Source organism: Papio anubis, chromosome 4 (assembly GCF_008728515.1).
Source record: "Papio anubis isolate 15944 chromosome 4, Panubis1.0, whole genome shotgun sequence".
Classification (NCBI taxonomy): Eukaryota; Metazoa; Chordata; class Mammalia; order Primates; family Cercopithecidae; genus Papio; species Papio anubis.
Window position 1 is genome coordinate 88623229 of NC_044979.1, and position 23948 is coordinate 88647176.

The following is a 23948-nucleotide window of genomic DNA, read 5'->3' on the forward strand; positions in this document are numbered from 1 at the left end:
AAATTTAGAAACCAAAAGTTTATTTGTAATATCAGATGGAATCAGATCATTGTGTTTGGTTGGTTGTTTATTTTCCACTGACAGGAACATAAGATTTTGTTGTGTAGCTTAAATCAACTGAAGTTTGGAATATATATTTTTTAAAAATTGTAATTTATATATCCAAATACAATTTTTCAAGAAGTATTCAGTAGAAATTAATCTGTGAAAGAAAAGGAAATCAGCAGTGCCTTATTTGATGAATGATTTAACATGCTTATTTCTTTCCTTTCGTCAAAACTCTGTGTCCCCTTGTTTGCCCCCTCTGACTTCATACTCTGGAATTGACTAAGATCCCTCTTCCATCGGATTATTCTGAGAATCTTGAAATAATCTGCTTTTTCCTCTCTTTCCCTGTTGCTTCTGATGCCTTAGAATTACATTTTCCTTGCTGATTTAGTTTAGAAAAGAGAAAAGAGCTTCCATGACTAGTAAATTATCACTTTTGGGTTTGCTCTTGGAAGTGACAAGATGCTAGGATCCCTCTTTGGAATGTAAAATTTATCTCTTATATAGAAATGATATAAATGTGCACCAGAGACTATAAAACTCTGATACTATCTACTGTACTGTATAGCTGAATGCCACAATGTGTCTAGTAATCTACTGACTATCATAAATGCTATTTCTACAGAAAAGTTAGGAGGCCCATATTTCAGGCAACCAATGTATAGTTGAACGCAGAACAGTCATAGTTGGGTACTAACCATATTGGTTTATCCATCAACAGGTGCGTATGCTCAGAAATTCTGTATCCAAAAGAAATCAGAGTACTTTCTTTTCCTTTTGCAAGCAAATTGAATTTAGCCTGAGAAGCTGAGGGGAAATTTTCACATATAAGCCATGGTTTTGTGTTTTGTGTTTTGTTTTGTTTGTAGATATAGTACTAACTGGATGGATGCAATAAAATTCATAGGTGGTACTAAGATACAGTAGGATTTGTGAAATGGACAATTGTCTTGCATCAATAGCAAGCAAAAAATCAAGCCTGTCCTTCATACAAATTTTATTCTGGGGTGTGCTTGTTTTCCAAAACTACCTCTACTAAATCTCCTGTTAGTCCTGAAACTAGAAGGCAGAAAAGCTTCTAGTGCTACAGCCAACTGCAGTGTAGCCTGAGAAACAGGCAACAAAAATAGAACACCAGGATTGCTGTGCGTGGGTGAGGCAGAAACCACATTATGAGCAAAAGCTTCCAGTATTATTTTAGAACCAATACAGAGCTCTGCACTTCTCTCCTCTCTCTTCCAAAAACACATACTACAAAAATAAAATGAAATGAAATGTATGTGCATTTGCCCTCTTAGAATTATGATTCTTAATTTTTTTTCTTGCCTTCCTTTCTTTGGAAGCAAATCGCCAGTATGGAAACACAGTGTGTAAAGCAAGCTTCGAGGGAGGAAAGAGTTAATTGCTTTTAAGGCCCTGCAATAGAGAATTATGGTTTGAAAGATAGAGGCTGGACAGCTGGGTTTGCTGGGGTATTTTTAAATGCATTAATGCAGGCTCCAATCACTCGGCCATGCTTGACCTATTTTTGGCTCAGGCCGACCATTGTTCTATTTCTGTGCCTGTGGGCCATGCTGTTGTTGATTCATATGCAAATGGATTATCACTAGCTTTAGCCAACTTGAGCTGAGAGAGACTGAGAAAGGGGGAAGAGAGGCACAGACACAGATAGGAGAAGGGCACCGGCTGGAGCCACTTGCAGGACTGAGGGTTTTTGCCACAAAACCCTAGCAGCCTGAAGAACTCTAAGCCAGGTTTAATTGGTTTCTTTTTCTCGTGGGTAGACTTAATAATTTTCTACTTATTCTGACAAAGAAATAACCCCGAAGCACGTTCCTGTTTCCCACCTGCTTGTAGTTTCCGGGATAACCTAAACTCCAGAGAGCTGTAGCATCCACTCTGTCCTTTCTGCTTTGCACACAGGTTGGTAACATGGGAAAAGTGTCCAGGTCTTTTTAAAAGTGGATGCCCATTTGAGCAGAAAGGAAATCATTGTTGAAGTTGATCCTCTGCTGCTTCTCCTCAGGGAGGAGGGAGAGCCAGCGAGGGTAGCTCCTGGGGCCGGTGCACTGAGCAGTGATGAATGTTTCATGTAGCTGAAGTAAGAGTGACTGGAATATGCTGCAGACAATTTACGAGAGTGACTCCTGTTTTTCCTCAGATGGGGTGGCTGGACGAGAGCAGCTCTTGGCTCAGCAAAGAATGCACAGTATGATCAGCTCAGGTAAGATCCTCTTTCATAACTGAGACGATTTAGGTTTGAAAAGGGGCTGGCTTGGGAAATGCAGCTAAGAAAAGCACCTCTCTTAAGGAAATTGCTGCTTTTTCATGTTGATGTCGCTATTTTCTTGGTGCGTCTGTAGGGTTTAACTTAGATCCCTTCCATTACTGTTTCTGTGCATATTCAGTCTGCTTAGGGACAGCAGCTTCTGAATGAAATTGCAAACTATTGCTTCTGATGAAAGATGAGACCGAGATAAGTAAAATGTAGTTGGGGGTGTTTTGCCTTTACTATGCAACTAGAAAAAGGAGATCTGTACTGATTGTAAGCCTCTTCTAATAGGACTTTAAAAATCAGGTAAGTTCATTTTGGGGCTTCAGTTTAAATTGCAGCCCCGCTAGCCTGACGATTTTATATTTACTGTGTGCCTACAGAAGCGTATCTATTTATAGACCTACCTTCTAAAATGTGTTTGCTACAGAGTTATAAAGGTAGTTTTCTTCTTTCCATTATGTGGCTTTTTCTCATCAGCCCCAAATGAAACTGTTTAGGATGAAATAAAATTGTTATTAGCAGATGCTTATTTTAATTTTCTTCAAAAACATGTGGGAAGTCTAGCATTGTCAGGCAGATGTGATGGCATAACACACATGTAAATGTGTTAAAAGCAGGTGCAGCATTTTAAAGGATAATAGGAGCAGATTCTAATTTCTAGTTTCTCAGGGAGATGAGCTGGTGGGAGATGGAGATTGTCAGCCTTGTCAATTTATACTTACTAAATGAACATACTCTCCAGGCAATATCACTTACTTGTAATTATTGCCTTTCTTATTTATTTCCTATGGCAATTTCCTAAAGCTTTGGGAACTCTTTGTTTCTGTCCTCTTCTGAATGATTCAACCTAAAATTGGCTTAAAGTTCCCACTCAGATCCCACCTCCCATGTGGGCTTAATCGTAATTATAGATCACCGCCTAGATTTCCATGATAAGAATGCCACATAAAGCAGTGTTTACTTTGTAGAGCTAGGTGTGAAAGAAATATTCCACAGGTTGGCATGATGTCTGTTTTGGTGTTAATATACCTTCCCCATATGCGGATCTATGTTTAAAGCTAGTTTTCTTTAAACCTTGGTTAGTTATTATGATTTTAAGATCCTTCTGTTGACCCCATCTTTTCATGGAATCAGAATAAAATATCACTTTTGCACAATTCGGTATTTATACACTTAAGTGACAGGAGTTATGTTAATGAATAGTGCCTGCTTAACAAAAGCAAACCTACCAGAATTTCGGTACAGTTTATTCTTATAGCTGCAAAACTGACAAGGGCTCTAGGAGGGTTTAACAGGTGTGTCTCTAATGGGACTGGTCATTTAACTTAGCATTTTATTTTTAAAAATATGGATGAACTCTTTGAAAATAACTAGTTTAGAAATCTTGTCAGCACTATGCTTTATCCTTTTAGTCCTCACTTCTGTGTTACAAGTTCGATATTTTTTTCATGTGGTAGAAACATACATGCCTTCCAAGTAGCAAGTGTCTGCTGACGCTAAGGCTGGCTACAGGTGTTTGCAAGCTTTGCTTTTTTCTCCACATCTTTGATAATCACATACAACTTTACACCCATTTCAGTAGAGATTGTTATTTTCCTAGCATTTAATGGTTTGTGTACAAAGCAACAAGATTTTCAGACAGGGAAGTGCTTCAGGCTGTCCATGCTTTTGCCAGTTCTACGAGAAGCAACGTTTAAGCACCAGCTAGCTATTAAATGAAAGGTAATGTAGGTTAACCTCGACTCCCAAAACCTGTCTGGTATAAATACATAATCACTAAGTTCTATTTATTTTTAAAATTTGAACCATAAAAACAATTGTACCCTTCCTACCGTGCCATATTCCTACCATGCCATATATTTCATATGTGTTCTTAAATTTAATTTACCTAGTCTTTATTGTATACTTCCTGTGAGGCACTGGCTCTCAAAGTTGTACTCACCAGAAGCACTTTACAAAATATGATACCTAGATTCCACTCCCAGAATGTCTGATTTAATTGGTGTGGGGAACAGCGTGGGGATTGAGGTTTTAAAAATCTCCCCACCTATTTTAACCTTCAGCAAACTGCGATCCACTGCTGTAGGGCTAGGGAACGGATGGTGATGCTGGTGAACTACTATCAGTAGGGTTTGTCCTTTAACTGCTAAATTAGGGGTGTGTTTGTCTTAATTTAACTACAAATCTTGTTCAGCTCCCTTTTGGACCAGTGGTCTGGATGTGATTCATAGGCTTAGAAGCAGAGTCTTTAGACTTGAAAGAGAGACAGGATGCCTGGTAGCAGTGCAGAGGAGTGGAGAGAGCACTGTTCAAGGAGTCAAACACTCTGTATTCTAGCATGAGCTCCACTGCTAGCCAATTGTGTACTGATTTTTTACTCATCTTCAAACGGATGAATAATGATGTCCTCCTGCTTGCCTCTTAGCATTCTTGTGAGGTTCAAATATATCAATATATATTTAAAACATATACTCACTATTATAATTGTTGTTTTTAGTGAATGAACCTAGGATCCTGATTTTCAATGCCATATTCTAGATTATCCAGCTGAACAAGCCAGATGAGTTACATTGTAGGTCACATGGGGGAAGTGATCGTTTGTTTTGATAATCAGTTTGCCTTGGTTATCTTGTAAATCAACTATTTCTTTTGTTATCTTGGTTTGATAAGAGTTGAGATCTTTCCTATGCAGATTATAACTATAGGTAAGAGTGGGGTGTGTGTGTGTGTGCTCTGTGAAATGTCTCATTATGTAATAAAGGCAAAGAAGTTGCACAGTATGTGATTGAACAGTGAACCCCAATGGCAGATTTCTTGAGATTATTTTTAAAACGTTGGTTCTGTCATGTAATCTCTTTAGCAATTGCTTTAGAGTTCACATTTGTTGTTCTAGTTATATTGGATATTATGCACTAATATAGATGGTTTTTGTTCAGAGCTCTTTATATACTATTGGAAGACAAGTGTTTTTTTTATTGTTGTATGTTTTTCTGACATTGACTCAGCCAGGCTGAACATGTTTGGTAGAACCAGGTTCTATAATATTGTACTAATATATTTTAGTTTAAAATTCTATAATATTAAATCTTAGAATTCAGTATGAGTGACACAGTTTGTCAAGTGCATCCCTACTTTTGTGGCTTGTGTGGGCCAGTGTAAGTGATAACTGTGGCAGAAACTGAAGCATGTACAAATATTGACTCAGGTCACTCCACAGGAGCTGGCAAGATTAGGGGTGTTCTCCCATTGCCAGGCATGTAGCTTAACACATTGGGCAGCAGAGCTATCCAGACAATATTGGAACAATTATTATGAAGGAATTTCCTAGAGCTTACAGAAGTAATGTAAGTTATATTTACAATAAGGAAAGCTCATATTTTGGCCATCTATTCTTATTTTAGGGTATAAAAGAAAAACATTTAAATCAAAATCCTGAAATTCTTTTATATGTCTTTACCCATTTTTGAATCCTTTTGTTCCTTAGTGTGTGGTGTTGAGGGGAAGGGAACATTTTAGATTCAGTAGTCACGTCACTTATGTCTACTTGAAAAGCAGAATCTAATTATGAAAATGTAAGTCTGTGAAATGTTCCTGTCATGTCAAGAATCACTTCTGGTATTCCCCATAATTACTGTTTTGCCATTCTCTAACTCAGGTTATCTTCACTTGCAAGTCTGTTATCAATTGAGATAGATGATAGGTATCAATCAGAAATATAATTATAAATAGGCTCATTGAGAATGGAGGCAAGAATGAGTATTTTATATTTCTAAGGATGACACAGAAGGCATAATTATGGTTATGTCCATTAAGTAAGAAAGTCCAATAAAACCCCTTAGAAGACTGAAATAAATCCAACTTCTGAATTCAAAAAATATTCTAAATGATGATTTTAATTTTGGAGATGAGCGATTTTTGAATGTGCCTCATAATTTCTCACTACTGATAAATAATGAAGTGAGCCCGAAATAGCATGTCGGCCAACAAACACTCCTTCCACCCCTGTCACCCAATATATTCAACAGTAACTGAGCAAAGAAAATGATATAACCTAACACAACATACCTCAGAGGCTAACAGCCAAGGAAAAAATGGATGCGGAGGTTCTTTGATCATAACGGAGAGACCTGTCTCCTGGGGTGTCTTAGAATTTTACTGGAAAGTTGACCAATTCCTGAGAATTCTCACTAAGATTCCCAAATCTGAAGAGAAGAAAACTGAGTGGGTATCCTCACCGTTTTGGGTGGTTCATGTTTTCTCTTGTGACTGAGAAATAGTAGAAATGAAGGCTTCAGCACAGCATACTAAAGTGGGAGAATGATCAATCCTTAGCTCTTTGGAATGACGTACCTTTCACCAACTAACCTTAGAGATTCTACCAAGAAAAAAAATCAACTCATTGAACCCATGGAATTAGATGTCTTAGTATTGCTTCCCACAAAGAGCACCTTAATAAAAACATGAATTTTAAAAAAGAAAAGCTTAAAGGTGAGATGATAAAACAAGAGAATGAGATAAGAAGGGAGATATAGATCTCAGGAAATGATTTAAGAATGGAAAATCATAATGATTATAGAAAAAATATTCATTAGAAATGGGAGAAAACAGAATAGGCCCTGGTAAATATCTTTACACATAAAGATGAAAGGTTTGAAAAAAATCAGAGTGAATGAAAAAGGAAACTGGGTTAATGCAATTAGAGAAAAGTCTGTAAATTTGGAAGACAAAGATAATCTAACAAGAAGATTGTGTCCCAGAAGTTGATATTCCAAAACAATGAAACAAAAGATAATTTTGCACAAATGAAGAAAAGTGATTTCACTACAAAAGAAGAAAGCAAATCTGCACATTAAAAGACCTCTCCATCTTTTAAAAAACTGGATTCAAGTGCTCAACAGACTCATATCCTAATTGGGCTAGCAAATGGTAAACTGTAAATAATTCCTCAGGACCTCTGCTAGGTATAGTGGAGCCTGTGCAGTGGGAGGGTGGGGAAGAAGAGACTCAGAAGGCTTATCATATGTATGCCACGAACAACATCGGAAGACAATGAAGAAAAAAGTCTCAAAAGTTCTACAAGAAGTTCAACCCATTGTGACACTTGGATGTTTTTAAAATATAAAGAAAATAATTAGACAAGGTAGAAGTTCTCAAACATGAAAGAGGCTGCTTGACAGTGAAAGCCACACAGTGAAGAGATGAACTTAAAACAAACAAAAAACTAAAATCAGAAGTAGAGAAAACATTATCAAAGTAATGAGGGAGCACTGAATGCATTTAAACAACTATTGGATTGTGTTTATAGGGCAGAAAGCAGATATTATAAAGTAGGGGAATGTAAAAATATTAATAAAGCTGACCAGTGTGAGGTGTTGGAGAGAGGTGAGATGGAAGGATGTGAGAAATGCTAATATCCTTCCTTTCTGAGTAGGGGCAGACTCCCTGCTGCTTAAAATAGAAACACACACAAAAAAGATTCAAAGCACTGATTTTTAAAAATAGTTTATTTAACCTTAAAGAGGTCTTTTTGGAAATAGTATCTCTTATGTTAAGGAAGTATTTAGTACATTTAGAGTTCCTTCAACTGCAGTTTTAAATCTGCTTAATTCAGTTAAATTTAAATGTAAATTCAGTTAAGTTTAATTTCAATTTTTAAAAATAAATGTAACATCAGTGATATGTTCTTATTCTTATAATTTTTTAAATCTATCCATCCATCTCCTGAAGAATTCTTATAAAGATAGAAAGAAATTAGGAAAGATGCTGTGCTGTGTTTGGTGAAGAGGAGGGGCTTTTTCTTTTAGCATCATTCCTCTTTACAGTGCATGAAATTTTATAATATAATATGAGAAGTGTTTCTTACACAGCCCCACACAAAGCTACTATGTCAAAATACTAACAGTGATTAATCGTAAGTAGTAGGTATATTAGTTAAGTTGTTTTCTCCTGCAAATAAAAGAAGACTCTAGTCAAAATGACAGACAAGTAGGACATTTATCATGTAATAAAGTAGTTGGGTGGTTAGGCAGCACCAGGTAGTCAAAAATGGCAGCAGCATTCAGGTCCTTCATATAGTTCCACTCTGCTGGTCTTAGCCTTGGTTGGTGTGATCCTAAGATTGGATCCTCCAGTGGTCACAAACTGACTTGTAGCAGTTCCAAGCATCATATATATTTATGCATGACAAATTGCAGAGACAAAGGTTGGATCCTCCAGTGGTCACAAGTTGACTCATAGCAGTTTTAAGCATCATGTTATTTATGCACGACAAATTCCAGAGACAAAGACGGGAAACTGCTGTCTTGGCGTCTCTTTTAAAGGAAAGAAATCCTACCCAGACTTCTCCAGCAAATCATCGTTTATACTATATTGACCAGAAGAGCATCACCTGCCTATTCTTTCACTTGTTTTTGAGAGAAGTAGGACCCATGACTGAGCTGGAAAGGCGGGATACCTAAACCTGCTCAAGTTTCTATTGGGAAGAACAAAAAAGCAGAAGGAATAGATGTTAGCTAGGCACTAGCAGTATTTGCTACAACGTGTATATTGATGATTAGAAGTTCATTCTTTGCAATTTTATTTACTTCTTAGTTTCCACAAATATAATAAAGTAAATGGACTATGTTTATAATTTCCCTTTCAATTGAACTATAGGTGTTGACTTTCTTTTCATGAAGATAATATATCTGTTTAAATACTAATGTAAGTATTTTTTACTAGTATTGAATATACGTTTTTTTATTAATATTGAATACATTGCCTTTCTTAGTATTGTCTGTCGTTAGAAGAAGCCCCCTAATAAAGAGACTGAAGTAATTGTGGAAGAAACTGGATCTCTCTAAGCGAGCAATCATATTTTCTGAAGAAAGGAGAGTCAACATTGTGGCCTCATGCCTTACAAGCATTTGTTATAAACTTGAATAGAGTATTCCTTGTTGGCTTTGAAGCACACAAAACATTTTTTGAGAAATATAATAATATATGAATTGTTTTCAATATATGAAAGGAGGATTATCTTAAAAATACTCAGAATGTCTTTGCCAGTAGGTTGTCATAGATATTACATTTTAAGAATCAGGAACAATTTTTACAATATGGAATGATAACTACATTTTAACATTTTTTTCTGAATTTGAATGCTTTGAAAATAATTTAATTGAAATAAAAGCTCATGCAAATGACTTTAGAAAACAAGCTTTCAAGAAGAAATTCAAAAATATGTTGGCCTCTGCCTCAAATCAGTATGCCATGGTCCCCCCTGTTTCTGAAAGGAAGCCGAAGTGAGTGGTTAGCTTGGGATATGCGGTGCTCTTCCTGTTGGCAGTTTTCCCCTTTTCTGTTCCCAGTAATTTGGCAATAAGGAAGCAAAGAAAGAGGAAATGCCTGGTGTTCCTAGCTCCATTCTTCTTCAATTAAGTCAGTTGCACAAAACAAATTTAATTTAAACATTTTTCACAATACTAAACGACCTACACTTTCAAGTGTTATCAGAGAACATTATGTTTAGGTTTACTCTAAGTTGCTATGATTCATGAATATAAGAATAAGTACTTCTTGTATTTTATAAGAATATATTTTCCATTCATTATCATAATGTTAACTTTTCCATAGTAAAATAAGTGATGGGCTTTTTGTGTATAGTGTTTCTTAAATACCCATTAATTAAATCCAATGAAAACCACTTTTAAGGAAGAAAGAAATTTACCGAACCACAGACTGTAACTAGTCATTTGCTTATGATTAAACTTTTTGCATGCTGATAAGGTTGGAAATACCCACAACTTTATTTTCCTGCTTCTCCTTATGGTTCACCACTTGTATCAGAAACTTTTAAATTCATAATGTATGTTCATTATTGACCCAGTTGCAGCCATGTGGATGTTATTTTCAATTGGCTTGAGGTATAGTTTGGTGAATGTCTGATGCACGACATTTCCAAACTGGGTTCAAATGAGAATGTTATGAAGTTGTTTCAAAAACTGAAACTTGATGTTAAAAACACAATATAAAAAAATAAAATAAAAATAAATTTAAAAAAATACCACCCCCACCCCCACCCCCGCCATTAAAATCCAGAAAACAAAAAATAAGTAAATTTCACTGAGTTTTCATTAAATGACATCATAGCTTGGGAGTTCTTGCTTTAGTAAAAACGTGTTTACCCAGAAAGTTTTCAGGGAACCCCATGTAGGGTGAATGAGAAAAAGCTCTTGTTGAGTTAAGCACTGAATTAATTTTATTCTTGATGATGCTTTTGAAATCTGCTCATAATCAAAATTCAAGGGTGTATTTTAAGTACATGATTTTTACATTAGAAACTATTCATTTTAAGTTAGAAAGAAAGTTATCACCACCTTTTTTTTTAATCTGTCATACTCTTCTTCTAGTTGCTTAGTTCCAATTTTATTTTATTTTGTTTTGTTTTTTGAGACAGAGTCTCACTCTGTCATCCAGGCGGGAGTGCAGTGGTATGATCTTGGCTCACTGCCACCTCCACCTTCTGGTTCAAGTGATTCTCCTGCCTCAGCCTCCCAAGTAGCTGGGATTACACGCATGTGCCACCATGCCTGGTTAATTTTTGTATTTTTAGTAAAGATGGAGTTTCGCCATATTGGCCAGGCTGGCCTCGAACTCCTGACCTCAAGTGATCTGCCTGCCTTGGCCTCCCAAACTGCTGGGTTTACAGGCATGAGCCACTGCGCCCGGCCTAGTTCCAATTTTAGAGGTCTGTGATTGTAAGCATATTTTTTCAAAAATTTTTATGTCATTCTTATTATTGACACAATGGCTAATGTTTCAAAAGTTTCTCTGTGTATCACTTTATCATTTAATCCTTACCACAGTTTAATAATGCAGTAGTTGTTGCAGCAGTATTAGTATTTTACCGTTGAGGAAGTATATTCAGAGAGAGAACAAATTTACTGATGGTTACTATGGGTAGGAAATGGCAGGGTCGTGTTTAAAAGCCTGCCACTTTTTCTCAAAAAAATATTTAGCACAGGATAATTCTGCTTGGTACTAAAAATGTGGACACATTTGTGTATGTATAAACAAATATCTAGGCAGACTTCTTAATCCTGGGAGATTTAAGGCACAAATAGGCAACTATGTTGAAAGTTTTGCTGGAAGATCCTTACTTCATGTTCTCAGTGCTAGATAATTAAATTCGAGGAAGTTAGCACTATCCAGTGCTGAGAGGAGCTTAAGGAAACCAAGCTTCTATGAGAGTGCTCCTTTCCTTGGAGCAGATGCTCTGGACAGAAGCAGCATTCCTGATGCATTTGGCACCTGTTTACCAGCGTTCATGATACATAGATCATGAGGGTAAAGTTAGCCCGGCTTCAAAATAGCAAATTATTATTAATGTATTTTGGCAGGAGAAAGTAATTTTTTGAAATGTTAGCACTATGGGGTTCATTTATTTTGACCAAAAGGTTTGAATTATGCTCACCTTGGTATTTACCTTCAAATGTAACGGTAATAAAGCCTGTATCACCACTCAAATCCTAATTTAATTTGCAATGTGAAATTCTCTAGCCAAAATAAAGATCTAGCTAACAAAACTCAGTTTCTGCTTATTTTGAGTACATATCTGTCCAATTTGGGTCCAGTTTGGACATTTTAGGTGAAAACTAGATGGCTGTGTTTATATGTATTATCATGATACTATATTTTATTTTATATTGAGTTATATTTTACTTTATTGGATGCATATTATATGTTCTGTAGGTGGGTTAAGCATAAAATCCAGTAATTACCTATTAATCCAGTTATGCAAAAGCCCACTCTTTGCTTTCCAACATGTAATTTTTATAATCTTATTTGCTATGAGAATCTTGAGCCATCTTCAGGAATCAATGCATTGTAAAAGCATTATTGATTATCACGTTAATGATTGACATAATTTATTGCCTTCCTAGGGGAAAGAAGCTTTCAGAAGATCATTAAATGCATTAAAACCTGCAGATGTCCACATGTCTGTGCCTCTCTTTAGCAGCCTGACTCCTTTGGGTCAGTTATTCTTAGCCTCGGTATTTCTATCTTATGGCATTGCAGGTCTAAGATTAGCTTGTTAGGCGTTATCATGCCATATGAGTTACCTCCTAATATAACTCTACACTGGAATGATTATTTATAGAAAGAGCATTCTGTCATTTTTGGGTTATTTCTAGTAGTTTAAATAAAGAAGAATAACATTCAAGTGAAACCACAGATTCCTTCCTGATGCCAAAATAACATGATAACTGTCTGCTTAAGGGGCAATAATGTTGTTTAAATGTGTGCTTAGGGTGATTGCAGAATTCTTTTTATCTCTGCCACCTTGAGAGAAAAGGGAGCGCTCTGGGTAATGATGTATAATGCTTATGGAAAGGCAAAGAGGCGGCCTTGATGCTGTCTCAGAGCACACAGGACTCTGGTTGATGATGACAACAAGAGACACACAGGGTTTATTTTTAGAAACAGACATTGCTAAGCTCTCTGTTTGGTGTTAATATTGCTCATAAACAGAGCTCCTTGGGGCTGTTGACCCTTCTAGTAAATATGGCATTACACACACATACTGTTTTCTTTTTTCACTTCATAAGAATGATACTATTATTAAATATGTGTGTGTGTGTGTGTGTGTGTGTGTGTGTGTGTGTATATATATATATATATATGTTTCTAAAAACTAAGAAATCTAAATTCTATTCAGTTTCTCCAATATATTTAGTTTTCTTTTAATCCCATGAAGCTTGGGTTTAAGAATTGGTTTATGAAAAACAATTGACTATTATAAGCACAATAAATATACAGGTTAACCATAAGGTATGGGAAAAAGGCAAATATACATCATGAATGACTTTTAATAATAAATAACACCAATGCTCCTAGCTTTATTACCACAATATATAAAATACAGCTATAAAAGATACTGTCATTATAATGCACTAATGTAAGTTACTGATTTAAATAGATGAGATAAAATTCTCAGCATATGAGAAAAGTAAGTGTAAGCCTCTGCTTGTTGTTTGGGTATTACTACCTTTTGATGTTCCCAGCAAGTCTCATATACAGTAAAATATGCAGTTTTACATTTGAGAAATGTTCTCTCAATTTACTTTAATTGTGTGCTTAATTCAAACCTTAGCAATTGTTACTTTGCTCTAAAATTAGAATTCTGTTTTAATGTTAAATTTGCATTTTATATTTTTTGACTATTAACTCTGTTCCTAAATGATAAAAATGTTTAAATGGATGTTAGTGCATTTTATGTTACACATTTGCCAAATGCTATAGAATGGATAACTTATAGAGGTCTTCCAAATATTCATAACATATTATTATTTTCTTTTCTTTTTGAGATGGGATTTCCCTCTTGTTGCCCAGGCTGGAGTGCAATGGCATGATCTCGGCTCATTGCCACCTCCGCCTCCCGGGTGAAGCTGTTCTCCTGCCTCAGCCTCCTGAGTAGCTGGGATTACATGCATGTGTCACGAAGCCTGGCTAAATTTGTATTTTTAGTAAAGATGGGGCTTCTTCATGTTGGTCAGGCTGGTCTTGAACTCTTGAACTCAGGTGATCCGTCTGCCTTAGCCTCCCATGTTTTTAAAAGATAAATATGTTTTGTGTTTTTGCTTTCTCTAAGGAATCTGCTGACCATTAGGAATTTCCAAAATGAAAGACAAAAATAGGAAACACACAGTAATTGAAGTGTATCTTAAAAGAAGTCAAGATGGATATAAATTCAGAGAGTGGAAGTGGAAGCAACTGAAGTAACAATATAACATGTTGCATCCTGACCACTCTTTTAATGAGCAGGTTGAAGATTTTGGAAGATGAAATTGTTTGAAGATTTGGGAACTGAGGTGAAAGAGTCATTTATCTGTTCATTTTTTCACCCAAAACTATTTAAGAACCAACCATATGGCACAGAAGATACAGCTATTAAACAAAGCAAGGAGATACATGGTTGGTTGTTCAGTGGAATGATGGATGGATAGATAAAGCTACTTGAGATAGGAATTAGTATTAAGGTGAAATAAAATAAGACAGTGAGATAGAAAGTGACTGATGGGGCAGTATTAGCTAGCGTAGCTAGGGTAGTTAAGTGAAGGCTTTTGAGTATGCTAAGCTGTAAAGGATATCGTTCTAAAAAAAGAAAGTAGATTTTCCTTCAACATTTAATTTGGTCTAAGTCAAGGAGAACAGAAGCACGGTTAGAAGAGAGTAGGAATGGTCTGGATCTATTTCAGTATTGTTACCTCTGCTTTGTGGAAAGGATGAGGAAGCATTTAGCAGTAGGTAGGTAAGGGAACCAGAGAAAGGCTGTTAGCCATGATTTTCTATGTTTTTCATAGAAATCATGAACCAAGTGCCTCTCTTTTGTATTCATATTATTGACTTGATATGAAGGCTCTTTTAGAACTTGTTGCCTTTGCTTGTTCCTAAGGTTCACCTTTGTCTCTCATCTCACCTGTACTGTCAATTGTGCTAAAATTTCTTACCCAAGCAGTATGAGTCATTGCTAGTAGTTTAGTGAAGCGAACAGTTTCTCTTTCTCAGAAACCCAAAAGAAGGGGAGCAGAATATCTTCGCCAGCTGAAGTTAGAAGTCTTAGAACATTTTCTCATAAACACAATAGTGCACACTTTTTAAAGGGGTATAAAATACAGTATTCATTACACAGGCATTTACTGTGTACCTACAACGTGCCAGGTATTTAATTCAGGTAAATCATGGGTCAAATCACACCTTTGTTAGGCGGCTGGAGAATCATAACTTCCAAACAAAATATTTAGCATACATAGTCTTCGCTGGGTTAGCAACTGGCTAGATTCCTGACACATTGTTACAAAAAAATAGCTGTATAAGGAAGTATTTCATGAAGGTGACAGATCTATTTTTTAAAAAGGGAGAAACAGCTAAGAGCTATTTTTCCCCACACATTATGCTTTGGAATAGGGAACAACAGTGGATACACAGAGTAGGTTGGACAAACATTTTTGAGGGACTGACACATTATCTCACATGCTTGATGCCTCATGGGGTTTTCCCTGAACATTCCAGTTGGTCTAAGTCAAAGCACAATTAGAATAGAGCAGGAAGTCTTCTGGAGCTATTTTAATCTCCACTGACTTCTGCCTTGTGGAGGGGTGGGGAAGCCTTTATCAGTGGGTAGGTGGGAGAACCAGGGAAAGACTGTCAGCTACGATTTTCTCTAGCCTCAAGAAGACTGAGACCGAGCCAAACTTCTGGCCAACATGCTTTGTGGATTCACAATGTAGCTTGAGAAAAATAGTTAGTAGTGACTTGTTTCCCCCCTGAGTGATTATCTCATCCAATCAATATTTATTGAGTACTTGAAAGCTGTATTTTTTAAACGAGGCTGCTTGTTTATCTGTTATTGTTGTTGATTTCTTATTATAAGAATTACCAGGTATTTCCTTCTTCTGAGATATCTTAATGCTCTAGTCCAACTGGTCATCACTGGGGAAAATTCTCTTACAAGCCCAATGCAAATATTACCTAAGGTCTGACACCGTCACTGATTCCCCTTCACCTCTGTAATATTAATACTTCCCTAATTACGTGTATTTTTTTCCCTTTCTCTCTTCTCTCTCGATCCTCATAGTCCTTTTATTACTCTCTTTAGAACATTTCCATTTTCTGTCTTACCATGTGACTATTTATGTATGTGTGTCCCCATCCCCCCCAATTATATTATAAGCTCCAAGAGGAAAAGAATCATGTTTTACTTCTATTTTTATTCCCTACAGTACCTAGCATATAATTGATCCCTGAGACTATTTTTGGATGAATGAATGAGTGATTAAAGAGTACAGTGTTATTGCACAATGTGTTTTTATACATTTGGTATTTTTAAAAAATGATTTCTTATTTTATGAAGAAAATTACTCCTCTGTTTCTTTGTAGATTTGAAAAATGTAGACATTTTTGAGGAGTTAGAGTCGTTTGCCCCCAAATTAAAATTATTCATTATAGAATGTAAGCAGCAATGACCTCCAGTGCTTTAACAATGTGTATATGACCCTTTAAATGCTTCAGTTATTCTTAACAAAGGGAATTTGGGAATATTCTTATTTGATTTGATTTTTCAATGAATAATGAATGCCAATAGAAATTTCCTGGGATATGTGTCTGCATTCAAAATGTGAAATGTGAAATAGCTAATTTAAGACTGCCTGAATATAAATGCATACTTTTTTTAATCCAAGAGAAGAATAAATTTGTTGTGAAAATGATTACAGGTGTACTTTTATGTTATTCAAATACCACTTTGCATTTAATACTATTTTTCCCTTCTCCTATATTTTTATGTAGAGATAATTTTCTTAAAGGACAAAATAGGTGGATTTTTCTGTTAATAATAATACCAATTGGAAATAATTTAGCCTCACGATTGCTGTGTAGCTCATCTACATTTATTCTGGCATTATTTAATTAGCTATATTATTTGACAAGGGGGCAAGGAAAGATGATTTTTGATGAACAATTTAATCAAAATCTCAATGCCAAGGGTCTCAGTAATTTGAAAAATTATCTAAAGTAAAATGTCAGAGCAAGGAGTTAACATAGTGAAATATTAGGGAAATATAGATGGAATGGGTGAATCAATCTCTATATACAACTCTTCTAAGAGAAGAATGAGAAAATTATCTTTATGTGTATGTGGGAAAGGAATGGTATAGGGAATAGGATGTAAATCTTTCAAGGTAGTCCTTTTGCTCTATTTTATCCTTAAAACAGCATAAGTTAGGATAAGGGCATTAAGACTTAGAAAATTAATTGAGTTCGTTGATAATATACGTGTGGGCCGAGAAAGGAGTTAGATAATAAAACCAAATTTTACAGCATAGGTGTTGAACACAGTGTAGTATATCATGGTGAGCAAATGTATGCCAGTGTCCTTTTAGTGAATTTGCAAAGGCTGCCAATTAGGCTTTCTTATCATTGTTCATTTGTTTGCTGAAAAATCAACATAAAAATGTTAGAAAAAATTATCTGAATATCAACTTAACCTAACTTTTATATTGTAAGAAGGAAAACAACCCTCAAAAAACTGATACCCCTAGTACCCCTAGTCTCTCACTATTTATTGTCCCAATAATTAAATGGACATTCTTCCACATCCTTGATCTGGAAAAATCAATATCTCTTTTTCTTTCTTTACTTTTACTTTCCAGCACATAGTTTCAAATCTGAATATAGATATAACTCTGTTAGAAACCTCTATCTCAGTTCAGTCTCAGATGACTAGAAACCAAACTAAATTGCCAGGTACAGACTCATGCCTTTAATTCCAGCACTTTGGGAGGCTGTGGTGGGAGGATCGCCTGAACCAGGAAATCAAGGCTTCAGTGAGCCAACATCACTCCATTGCACTCCAGCCTGGGCAGCCAAGTAAGACTCTGTCTCAAAAAAATAAATGAAAGAAAAGACAATATATTAATATGTTTAGTAGACATGGGAGACAGCATCTTTCTATTTGATTATCTACTGCCCAGTCAACTTCCTTGGGCACTCAAACAACGTGTAACAGAGATTATCTTTATGCTTCACCAGTCATGTATGTGAGACCCATTTTCTCCACACCCTTGCCAATATTGAATATTGTAAGACTGTAGATTTTTTTGCCAATCTTAAAGATGAAAATGGTAGAGAATTGCTTTTTTCTATGAATTTTTCTGACTACTGTTGGATTTGAGTGGTTTTCATACACTATTGGCCGTATGCGTTTTCTTTCATGGAGAGATAATTCCAGGAATGCAAGATTAGTTAAAGGGAAAAAGTCTATCAGTGAATGTTGCCCTGTTAATAACGAATTAAGAAAAAAACATATTCTCATTAGATGTGGAAAAGCATGCAATAAAATTCAGCATACTTCCAGCGTAGAAACTCTTATTAAACTAAAAAATAGAAGAGGGAAATAAGTGTTATCGACCAAAACCCATTCACTCTATCTGAAACTTTATGTTTACTGGTAAAATTAAAATACATTTTCTTTAGTATCAGGAATTGTCTTTGGATTTCCTAGTCAATGTTTCAAGACATGAACATTAAATAAGATGTATTAGAAATTAAAAGGAAAAGAAAGTAATTGAAATAATAAAGAGTTCACTTATATTGCTCAGTACAAAGTCAGTAAAAAATAAAACATTGAAAGGATTATTTTATATAAAAAACAACCAAACACAAAATGTAATAGTGATAGCATTTTCATGGCAAATGAAACTTTTATGGAAAAATTAATAAAATTGTTGAAGGACATGTAAGAAAACTTGATCAAATTTGAGTGATGCTATGTTCATGAATAGGAAGAGTACGTCTTTAAAAAGTTATTTATTCCTAAATTAATATATGTATCTCTTTGTTTTTAAAAATTTTTTAAAAAAAGATACTTGATGAATAGTATTAAATCAGATACACTAAGTGATGTATAACAAGAAGTAAATCATATTTCCACCTCAGCTCTACTAACCATTCAATTTCCTGCCTCATACATAGTCTGCTATACATTTCTTCTATACATTATAGGTTTATTATATTTCAGCACAATGTTGAATAAAATCCTGACAGGATCTATGGGGGAACATGGCATACTGATTCTAAAATTCAAATGTACAAGTAAGTGTGCACAAATGGCAGTTTTGTAAAGCAACAAATGAAGAGAAGAAGGGTAGATGTCAAGTCATACAAAGCTGTATTAAATAATGATTATTTGGTTTGGGCAGGGACATGCTCACATAGATATCAAGGAATAGAATACAGCGTTATTTTTTGTAGCTTTGTATATGACAGAGTTTGCATCACAAATCAATGGAAAGAGGACAAACTATTAGTTAAATAGCTTGGGAACAATTAACATATTCAGTTTTTAAACTCATGGCCCAATGATTTTGTACTCAAATATCTATTTTTGTAATACTGTTGTTATCCAATTATGCAGGTTACAATTTAAATTTCTGCAATGCCGAAGTATTGTATAATGCATGTAGGATCTTGCATTGTATAGAGGGACAGGAAGGAATTTTATGAAGATATGGCAGGGACTTTAGTAAAGTGGTTCTAAACTAGGTGAGAGAAGTACACAACGTTTATCTAGCTCAATTCTCAAAAAATAACTTAGGACCCAATAAAGGATTCAGATCTAAGAGTCTGATAGAGTGAAATAGAGAGGTGATAATTCAATCAAGGAGGAAAGGTAAATAACTGTATCCTAAAGCTTCACCAAGTTAGTCACTGAATAGTACCTTAAAAGACCAATGAAGAAGTGACTTTTAAGCTGATGCTTGAGTGACTAGAAGAGCGCAGCCATGCAAAGATCAAAGGACAGCAATTCTAGGCAGGGGGAACAGCCAGTGCAAAGGCCCTTGAGACCATTATGTATTTGACTGTTCTCAGAATGAAGGCCACTGTGGCTACATCACTTTCAACACAACAGAGAGGATTTTTTGGGAGGTTTAGCCAAATCTGCCACTGTCTATGTGAAGACAGGTAATCTAGCTATCTTCTCTGGCATCTGTAAGCCAGGATGGGTTGCCTAGATTACCGTTAGGTCCCTGCCATCCTTAAATATTTTAGGGATTTGACTTTTTAATTCCCTAAAACAGATCGTATCACAAGACTATGTCTTTCTTGAACCTCCAAAGTAATTTTGATTTAGTGGGCAAATAACCCAAGTAATTTGTTTGATACTCCTAGTTTATAATCCTACAGATTTTAGGTTTAGAAACCCATTCACTTCTAGCTTATTTAAACGTTATTGCTTATTTTGAAGCTTATGCTGTGTCTGACTTTGGCTTAGAATGTATTGCCTTTTCACAAAAGTGTTGTAGTCTGTTGTAGACCGGTTTACAAAGAACTATTCACTAATTGTTATGACTTATCTAGCTTAGTTTGATACCTCAAAACAATCCAAATCAGTCTCTATTTTTCTCTGGTATATGTGTTGTATGTGTATATGCATATATAATGCATGTATTACAACTATAATTGAACTATTATATGTTTCTCTGTAGCAAGAGTTATGTCATTCTTCAAATAGAAGTAGAAAGAAATAGAAGGAGAATTTGACTATATACTAAATTTCTTATAGCTTCGAACTATTTATTACCATTTTAGTAATGAAGATTATTTGATTGTTTATCAGAAATATAAAGTTTTATCATTAGTATTCATGTTTTTCTTTCAATCTCTTTGCCCAGTGACTGCATTTGAATTTCCTAGGTCGATTTAAAATTGTATTTCACTTTTAAAAATTCGGACTTATGTTGGGCTAAAATATAACAGAAATTTCAGTTTATCTCAATAACAGAAATTATTGTAAAGCAGAAACTTCAGTTAAATATTAACACTTAATATAATTAATTGCTGCAGATCATCTGCTTAATAAGTAAATAATTATTTCCAGCTATCTTTTTTTCCCAGTTTATTTTAATCAAAATAATTTTCTTGGCTGTCCTCTGTGGCTCATGCCTATAAATCTCAGTGAGGTGGAAGGCTAAGGTGGGAGGATAGCTTGAGGCCAGGAGTTTGAGACCATCCAGGGCAACATAGTGAGACCCTGTCTCTACAAAAATAAAAACAAAAAAAAATTAGCTGGGTGTTGTGGTTTGTGCCTATAGCCCTAGCTACTCCAGAGGCTGAGGTGGGAGGATTGCTTGAGGCCAGCAGTTTGAGTTTGAAGTGAGCTATGATCATGCCACTGCACTCTAGCCTGGATGACACAGCAAGACCCTGTCTCTAAAAATAGTAAGAATAATAATAATAAAAATAATTTTCTTCATTAAACTAGTGTTTTAGAATAAGTACTACATAGTCCTTAGGAATTTTTATTCATAACTTTTTCTAAATTCCAGTTTATAGTCATATGGTTAAAATTTTAAAAACAGAAAGAGAGATTATATTGGTTATTGGTTCTAAAGTCATATTTTATTGGGTTTTACACCTACTATGGGTGATATTTAAATGATGCCAAAGCTACATGTTGCAATCAAGATAACAAGAGTATTTTTTCCTTCTTTCTCATTCCAATCTTTTGAAATGTAATGCATGGAAATTTTTCTTTCATATGTTAAGTGTATCTCATTGCTGAATATAGTGTGCCTCACTGAAGTATTCACTTCGTTGCCAAAAACACATCAGTCATTCACAAATATTCAGTATTCTGAGAATGAAATTTTTTTTAGCTACTTGGGTAGTTGGTGAAAGCCAGTTTGCAAAGATTTCTAACTCCTACAGCGTAAGACATATTATGTGGAATCCAGGGCTAAGTAGCAGCTCCCAAAACATGAGGTAGAGTTCTAGATACATTGGACCCCCAGGCTACAGTATCCTGGACCAAGATTTGTAGCCAGTTAACAGAATGGCAGTAAGCAGTCTTCTATTTTGTCGATGAGATCAAAGAGCATTATAATTTTGGAGAACAAAGTGGGTTGCATCCCTGAACACATTCATTAACATTTAAAGAAAATAGATACGAAATAAAAATACAATCCCTGAGTTAATTAAAACATGGAGTTTCAAATAAGCAAACCTAAGGCTTAGAAGATTGGTTGACATATAATAATTGCTTAATGAATATTCATGGAATAAGTGAATGAATGAATGGATTGAATATCATCCATTTACAGCAGCTGATATTTCAAGTGCACATGTGCGTTTGCACTTTAAATGTTCTAGGCTTTTTATCCTGGGTTTTCTAGGCATAAGATATATAAAGAATATATTTTAAAAGCCAAATTTTAATTTTAAAACTTAAAAGGGAAGAAGAACTTCTTTTCCTTCTTCATGATGCTTTTACTAAGGACACATTATTATTTTTATGAATATTAACTATGTCATACTTCAGATATGGAGGTTCTTCTGTCGCACTTAAAATTTTTTTGGGTTGTTTTCTTCAGGCAAAAATGGCTTTGCAGTTGTGATTTTATACTCTTCATCCTGCCTGCAGGCCTCTTTCTAGGAGTGTCATCCAAAATTATTATGTGCAGTATAGTTAGAGAATACAACCTCAGGATGGTTGGGTTTATTGCATTGGTTTCTAAAGTGAAATTTAAAAGCCCTTTAAGAAGGATTTCCTCTGGGTAAAATATATTCAGTTATGCTTATTTCCATAGAAAATGTGATTTGGACAATAAAAGACCAAACTCGCTTGAGTCTTTGGTATGTTCTGGATAGCTGATGTTATTAGAGTTGTGGTTTCCAGAAAGGAGGATGTCACCTTACCGCCCTAGTCAACATCCTGTTTACCTAAGAACAGAAACAGGGAAAGCACAACTCAACCTTCCTTTCACCTCCTTCACATGAGAACCCCAGAAGATGTTCTGATGTGTGTCAAATTCAAATTCTAGAGAGTAATATATTAGACTGGGTGCGCTGATTCACGCCTGTAATCACAGCACTTTGGGAAGCCGAGGTGGATGGATCACCTGAGGTCAGGAGTTTGAGACCAGCCTGGCCAACATGGCGAAACCCTGTCTCTACTAAAACTACAAAAAGTAGCTGGATGTGGTAATACACACCTGTAATCCCAGGTATTTGGGAGGCTGAGGCAGAAGAATCACTTGAACCCCAGCGGCAGAGGTTGCAGTGAGCTGAGATTGTGCCATTGCACTCCAGTCTAGGTAACAGAGTGAGACTCTGTTTCAGGAAAAAAAAAAAAAAAAAGTAATACATTAAACATCTGATCTGCCTTAGCTGAAAAATCAAACATCTGGCATAGTGGTAAAAAATTATATAGAAAGATTACTTAAAAAGACGTCTGATTTTAAGTTTCTTTTTCTGGCAACAACAACAACAATCACCATCACCCCAATTCAGCCAGCATTCTCTATATTTCTAATTTATGTTTAAACAAACATGAATACTTAGTCCAAGAGAAATTTTTTGGCTCAAAACTGATGACCTCACACATTGACAGATTTACTTGCTGGTGTTTAAAGACAAACATATTCAGAAAGGTTATGCAGTACAGGGCATCACGTGCTTACAGGAATTGATATCTTTTAAGAGTCCATCTTTGTGACTGCCTCATTTCACTGCTTGCCTCCTGACTCTGTTATTACAAATGATAAAAGTTCAAAGAATACATTATGAAAATGTGTTCTGAGGTTGTTTTATTTACTTACTACTTTCCACTTGTACTTTCATGTAAAGCATGGTCCCTTATACCTGGAAAGAACTGAATACGATGATTGGGAATGAATGAACTAAAGGGTCAGCTTGCGTGATGCGAGAACTGCTTGCCTTATTTCCTCCCCCCCATTCCTCCTCTTTTACAGTCTAGAGTCTAGTATGGCTGCTATCATAGTTCTTCTATACATTCATTCTAAAGAATTAGCTGTAATCTATTACATATCGAATACCAACTTTGTTATTCTCTTGTCAATCAAATTTCTTTTCTCAACGCTGATTTGAACATTTGTCCATCTTTCAGAACACGATGTTGCAGGTAGAAGAGTACAAGTTAAGCCAGGATGCCTTAATTAAAGAAGAAGCCTTTACTCCTATTTTCTTCCACTCTCACCCGTTTCTGCCAGAATTGTGACAGCAGGGCAGAAAATGGGCTTTTTGTGCAGAGTTGACAAGATACAGGGTAGTGAAGACAAGAATCTTCTTT

The 23948-nt window shown here is 35.4% G+C and overlaps 1 protein-coding gene across 49 annotated transcripts in view; it reads left to right on the forward strand.

Moving 5' to 3' along the window:
* HDAC9 (histone deacetylase 9) overlaps window positions 1-23948 on the forward strand; it is a 709012-nt gene that overhangs the window by 409474 nt on the left and 275590 nt on the right. For 26 of the 49 annotated variants that reach the window (XM_031666006.1, XM_031666005.1, XM_031666015.1 and 23 more), the window contains one exon: window positions 2210-2272. In XM_031666006.1, the coding sequence (XP_031521866.1) occupies window positions 2210-2272 (63 nt within the window). Of the gene's footprint in view, window positions 1-170; window positions 1972-2209; window positions 2273-23948 lie in introns of those variants that run through there. The other 23 variants (XM_031666007.1, XM_021935276.2, XM_031665996.1 and 20 more) reach the window with 22 other exon arrangements.